Here is a 6,258-nt window from a genome sequence, read left to right as displayed (position 1 = left end):
GGTGGAATGTCCAAGAATAAGATACATGTATCTAATGGTTGAAAATGTCCCGAATGAGGGCATTTTGATATCGTCCTTCTTCTTCAGCCATGTTAATACAATCATAAGCTTCTTTCGAGTCTGTTTCAATTATTATCCTCCGTATACCGAGATCCCATGCCATTTTCATTCCTTTGAGTATTCCCCAAATTTCAACATGGGTGATGCTGCCTTGCTCTTCTATTCTGGCCTCAAATCCTCCAATCCATTCTCCCTTATTATTTCTAATCAAACCCCCACACCCAACAGCACGTTCCTCCTCCTTTCTTGCTCCATCTACATTAAGCTTTACCCATTCCAATTTTGGCGGCTTCCATCTTACTAGGATAGTATGTCATCTTTCACTGGATACCACTTTTTTTTGTCAAAAGCTTTTTTGCTTCTTTTGATCGCCTCTTTTATAACCTTGACAGCATTTGGTGGTCTGGTGAAAGGTGGATTAAAAACTTTCTTGTTTCTCCAATACCAAATCCATCAACATGTAGTAATAAACTCCTCTCGCCATGTTTGAGATCTTCTTCCCATGTTATTCCTCAGATTTAAGTTGATCCAGTCTTAAAACTCCATAGAGAAGAATATGGGAATCACACTAGGTAGAATGAATTGAAATCAAATCCAAGCGGTTCTTGAGCAGTCCCTAAGTGCATATAAGGTTGTTTCCTCTACATCCTTACAAAGGGGGCACTTTGAATTTGAGCCGAACACTCTAGCTTTTCTTACTGCTGTGAATAGTCGCCCGTGAGCAGCTCTCCACATGAAAACTTTCAGCCTCTCATGTCCCTTTCATTTCCAAAACAAAGTGAGGGGCTAATTTAGTGCAGTTACAATGATGACATAATGCATGACACATGGACAAATACTGTTGCGATATGTGGCACAAACAGACATGTGACTCATGGCACAACCATCCACATCAGCATGCCACATGTCACTGGTCAATACATCATTATACCATTACACGTGGTCAAATCATAGTGACACGTGTCTCTATCAGCCCATTTCATCAAACCATGTCATCACGTCGTTAATGGAAAATGGGTCAGGGACTAACGTGGTGCATTTTTGTCAATCTCAATAATGTAATTGATACAATTGGATTCTCAGGGACGATTTTAGTGCACAATACCAATCTCAAGAACCATTTTAGGGTTTTAATTCTATATTCATAGCATGTGATTTCTATAACCATGGTAAAACCTAACAACTTATCTAATCCACACATAAAAGACTGAAAATCTATAGCAATTACCATAAAATAAGTAGAAAATTTTCTTGCAAATAATTCCTAGAATTATAGCTAAAACAGAAAACCTCATCAGCATTTCTAAACTTGATCCATGTTGCTAAGGACTTTGACATTCAAAGCTCATAATATGCAAATGCTATACTAAAGCATTGTCTAACCTGCTATAAGTTAAAGCAAATCAAGGAGCATAAAAATCAAAGACAGAACCAACAGAGAGTTACAAAGAGGAATTATCTTTTGTCATTCTTTTTCTTCTTTTGTTTTGGTTAATTCACATCATCTTTAAATCAGTAAATAGTAAGAACAATAGTTAATCCAAAATAAAACGAAACTCTTAATTTACACAATAAACTTCCTTAACCTGCCACGTATCATCACAAACACTTACTTAAAACTAAGAAAATGGAGGAATTTTCACCACATACAAAAGTAGTTTGTAATTAGCGAGCTAATACTTTCAAGTTTCAATTTCAAGTCAAAAGCAGCATATTGGTAAAACTATAACGAACACAGCAAAATTTTCCTTATACCCATAATTCTACTCATGTTAACCCATTTCACCCTAGAAGTCTAGATTCAGTTATTCTATCTACTACTAACATGAATTGATATGCAATCCAAACTATTGCAGAGACAAAATTTTCAATTTTTTTTTTCTCTCAACTTTAACAATAACAACACTACATCAGTTTATATCCTATGATTTCTCCTACAACTACAAGTAATAAATACTAATACTAGCATGCAAGTATTTCCTAATAAATTGTTTGATTGTCATGTTTCAAATTCCTTCCCCAATGTTGAACTCTCAAAAATATGAATTCTCACTAAAAAACAATCATTGCACTAAACAAACTATAAGCCCCTCATTTTCACAATATCAAAAAAAATTGTAGTAATTACCAACACTTTCACATTCACTCTGAAAATTTCAACCCCATCAACCACTCCTCTTCTTCTCCTTCTTCTTCTCCCCTTTATCCTCATTTCCAGCATTCTTCTCATAAAAGATTCTCAATTTGTGACCCATTGGCAAACCCCTTTGGTCCATTTCCTCCAAAACAATCACTGCCTCCTTAATCCTCTTCAACCCTACAAGCTGGCTAGCCAAATACCCAAAAAGTTCAGCATCCAAAGCTTTATCTTTTCCACCAAAACCCTTCACATACCTCAAAGCTTGTTCATAGCATTTCATCTGCAACAAACCCCTAATCACAAACATGTGCGTTGAATACAAAATAGGAACTCCATCATCCACCATCCTTTTCACAAGCATCATACCACCGTCCACCTTCTTAACTTTACACGCGCCCAACACAAGCGCGTCGAACGTACGCGCGTCCGCATCAATCCCATCTTCCTCCATCTTCTTCAAAACTCCGGCGGCGGCAGCCACGTCTCCGGCGTAGCAGTGCGCAACGAGGAAGTAGTTGTGTCCCGTCAGATCCAGATTCAGGCCAAGCGTGGACATGAAATCTACCACGCGCCGCGCGTGGTCTATGGCTTTCTGGCGCGTTAGGAGGTTCAGGACGGGGTAGAAGGTGGTCGCACTGGGGCGGCAGCCCCCGGCGTCGATACGTACCATATATTCGATGACGTGGAGCGCGTCATCGACGCGCTGGAGCTTGCAGAGGCGCGTGATGAGGGAATCGAACGCGTTCTTGCGCGTGACGCCGCGGTTGAGGGCGGATAGGGTTTGAAGGAGGTGGTTGAGGAGGGAAGAGGAGAAGGTTTCGTCGGTGACGAAGTTGAAGGTGGACTTGGTGTTGAAGCAGTTGTCTTGGATGCGCTTGTTGAGGGCATCGCGAAGAGCATGGAAGTCGCCGGAGCTTCCAGCAGCATTGGTGAGTTCGTCGTAAGAGGTGGAGGTTGGGTTAGCGGGAAATTGCTTGGCGGTGGTGGTGGCGGTGGTAGTGAATCGACGGAGGGTAAAGAGGGAATAAAAGAGGGTTTTGTTGAGTAGTTTTGAGTGAAACGACATCGTATTGAATGGACTGCGTTACAGACTTACAGTTCAAACTTGAAAGAGAAACTCGCTTGGTGTGTGTTGACTGTTGAGCACATAACATCTTAAAAAATTAGTTAATTTGATAACATATGATTAAATATTTATAAAATATTGTTTTGCCTCCTAATTTTTTTAATATGAAATTACTGATACATATTTTGTTAGCATTAATTTTTTTTTAGAAAGAAATCAAAATTATTATATTTTATAAAATAAAATAGTGTAGAATTTTATTTTTGTATAAAGTTTATGAAGGTATTTTCTAGTAAAAATTTATAGGTTTATCCTTATTAAAAATAATTTGTTCAACTTGAAAGCATTTTTATGTTAAAAATATGACCTTACTTAAGTAGTACTATTCTTCGTGCTGAAAATTGAACTCTAACAAAGTGGTTTATAAATTAATTAAATCAACCATGTTTATTTGTTTTAAAATGTTAAATAAATTTTCATGGCTTTCAAAACATGATAAAATGGGTTTTTTTTAGGGATTTTTTATTTAAATTTTAAATAATTATATAATTTATCGATATACATAAACTATAGAATAATTATCTAAGTAAATAACATACTACATCTTAGATATTATGAGTCTAATAATACTAAGATTATAAGCTATGATATTCTGAACGTACCTGATAAGTTAAAAAACAGATACTAAACACTCAAAAATTAAAATACATTTAAAATATGATTTAAGTCTTAACACCTGAGATATAATCAAAATAGAAATTAAGTCACAACACTCGAAATATGATATATTATTTATTTAAGTAATTATTTAATAATTTATATATATTGACAAATTATATAATTATTTAATTTAAATAAAAATCCGTTCTTTTTAATTTCAATTAAACACATTTAAAAAAATTTTATTTAATTTTTTTTCTAATGGTTTATAAAATTGTAAAACCTATATACATATATAACTTGATGTTTTATTTGTATAAATGATCGCACAATGAATGCAAAATTTCTTATTAATAAAAGATGGAAACTCATGTGTCTTAATACCAAAATATTTGATATTTACACAGAATTTTCACTTTAATAAATAGAATTTAATTTTAATATAATTATTTTATATGTACACTTAATTATATAATATTTAATTAATAAAAATAATTTATTTTTATATTAATTATATAAATAATTATTAAAAAATAATTATAATTATACAATTGTACAAAATATTTTAGATTATGCATCAAAATTAAACCCTATTAACATTGGATTCAACAGTCAAGAGTCAAAAACCAAAAGAGTACACTGGCATCGAGTGTACAAGGGAGTGAAACGAATGCGATTAAACTTAAATGGCGGAGGTTTTGGGGATTCTGTAATCTTCGTCGTTGTCTTCTTCTACGATTTCCATTGTGTTAGGGTTTTCAGCAGTTATTATTGATTTGACCGCTCTTATTCGAATCGCGCTTCTTCCAAACCCCACATTATTCCCACTGTACCGATTTCCTTCACTCAGAAATCGAAAGAACCCCGCGCTCCTTTCGCTCTGTCAAAAGGTACGAAGCTTTTCTTCCTTTCTTATTTGTCAAATAGCATGCCAATCCAATGCAAAAGGTCGATTTTTTCTAAATATTTTGCATGCCGAGGTCGAATAACTTTCTCTTTAGCTATGAAAAAAAACTTTTTTGTTCTTTAAAAAAAGAAAAGGAAAGGAAGCAAGTATAACTTCTCTCTTAATATTGGTTACTAACTGCTAAATTTTCCAAATTTCCTAATAATTGGGGCTACTGAAGAAAACCTTTTCGTTTTTGCCATATTAAAAAAAATGTTGTTGAAAATTGAAATTTTGCTACTATGGAACTGGCTTTTTGAATTTTTTTTTCTGGGTGGGGACGAATTTGAGTTCTGAGATTATTGATGTTTCAGGAGCCTTCCCTTTATTGTGATTTCGAATTTATGTGTATTTTTTTCCTTTCTGCAATGCCATACATTGTGATATAGAGACCTGAGCTGTGTGCATTTTGGTGTTGCAGTGGCCATGACTTATGCGGATGAGGATGGCTCTTCGGGCTCTGGAGACGATGCAATCATGTTGGATGGACACAAACGCCATGCTGGCGTGCCATCTAGTTCCGGTGCCAGCCGGAAGAGAGGAAGGAAAGCTGCTGGTGGTGCTATAGTGGATGCCATGCTGGAGATAGCTGCTGCTTCGAAGATGAGGGCAAGTGCAATTATGAAGAGTGAGGACAGATTCTCCGTAAGCAAGTGCATCAAATTGTTGGATGAGACGCAAGGTGTTGATGATCGGATATACTTTCTTGCTTTGGATTTGTTTGAGGACCACCCCAATGCCCGTGAGGTTTTCATCTCTCTTAAGGATGAGAAAAGATTGCCATGGTTGCAGGGCAAATGTGGGGTTTCCTCTGCACAAATTGTTTGAGAAAACTTTTTGTTTTTGGTTTAAATGATCAATACTTTTGTACAGTTTAAGTAGATTACAAGGGTAATGCCTGTGTTTCCAAGTTTATCAATTTGAAGTTCTGAATGCAAACAAAAACAGAGCAGTTTTCTTTCAAACTACTTTTTTACTTGTTTTATGCATGATTAGAATGCTTTATAGAGCTCTGAACTCAATAGATGAGAAAGATATATTATCTTGCACCATTCGAACCCTTGAACTCTATCTTTACAGATGCACCAATAAGCATGGAAGACATTGATCTAGAATTGGATGAGATGGAACTAGTTGCGGCTGCTGCTGGCTACTATTACTACAGCTGTCTAACCAAGCAACCTTCTCGTTGTCTATCTCCTAGGAGATGCGAATTTGTGTCAGAAGTGCTGAATGGTCATGATGACTACTGCCGGGAAATGTTGCGGATGGACAAGCATGTATTTCACAAGTTGTGTGACATTCTCCGTCAACGAGCCATGCTACGTGATACTGCAGGTGTAATGATAGAGGAGCAATTAGCAATATTTTTAAACATCATTTGCA

The 6,258-nt window shown here is 35.8% G+C and overlaps 3 protein-coding genes across 3 annotated transcripts in view; 2 read left to right on the top strand and 1 right to left on the bottom strand.

The window, feature by feature from the left end:
* Window positions 1-38: 38 nt before the first annotated feature.
* On the bottom strand, window positions 39-3,371 carry LOC107489745 (pentatricopeptide repeat-containing protein At2g40240, mitochondrial). Its single transcript, XM_016110502.3, has 2 exons — window positions 2,189-3,371; window positions 39-819 (listed from the first exon to the last, which is right to left on the bottom strand). Exon 1 carries the CDS (start codon window positions 3,264-3,266, stop codon window positions 2,226-2,228), a length of 1,041 nt encoding a protein of 346 aa, XP_015965988.1. The 5' UTR covers window positions 3,267-3,371; the 3' UTR covers window positions 39-819; window positions 2,189-2,225.
* Window positions 3,372-4,548: 1,177 nt separating this feature from the next.
* LOC110281213 (uncharacterized) lies at window positions 4,549-5,837 on the top strand. The gene is made up of 2 exons (XM_021142851.2): window positions 4,549-4,816; window positions 5,294-5,837. The coding sequence occupies exon 2, from the start codon at window positions 5,299-5,301 to the stop codon at window positions 5,698-5,700; it is 402 nt and encodes a 133-aa protein (XP_020998510.1). The 5' UTR covers window positions 4,549-4,816; window positions 5,294-5,298; the 3' UTR covers window positions 5,701-5,837.
* Window positions 5,838-5,966: 129 nt separating this feature from the next.
* Window positions 5,967-6,258, top strand: part of LOC107489716 (uncharacterized) — a 1,370-nt gene continuing 1,078 nt past the window's right edge. Inside the window, exon 1 of the mRNA XM_021143886.2 lies at window positions 5,967-6,210. Within this exon, the coding sequence (XP_020999545.1) occupies window positions 5,967-6,210 (244 nt within the window). The remainder of the gene's footprint in view (window positions 6,211-6,258) is intronic.

This window comes from Arachis duranensis, chromosome 5 (genome assembly GCF_000817695.3).
Source record: "Arachis duranensis cultivar V14167 chromosome 5, aradu.V14167.gnm2.J7QH, whole genome shotgun sequence".
Lineage (NCBI taxonomy): Eukaryota > Viridiplantae > Streptophyta > Magnoliopsida > Fabales > Fabaceae > Arachis > Arachis duranensis.
This window is presented reverse-complemented; position numbering and strand designations above follow the sequence as displayed.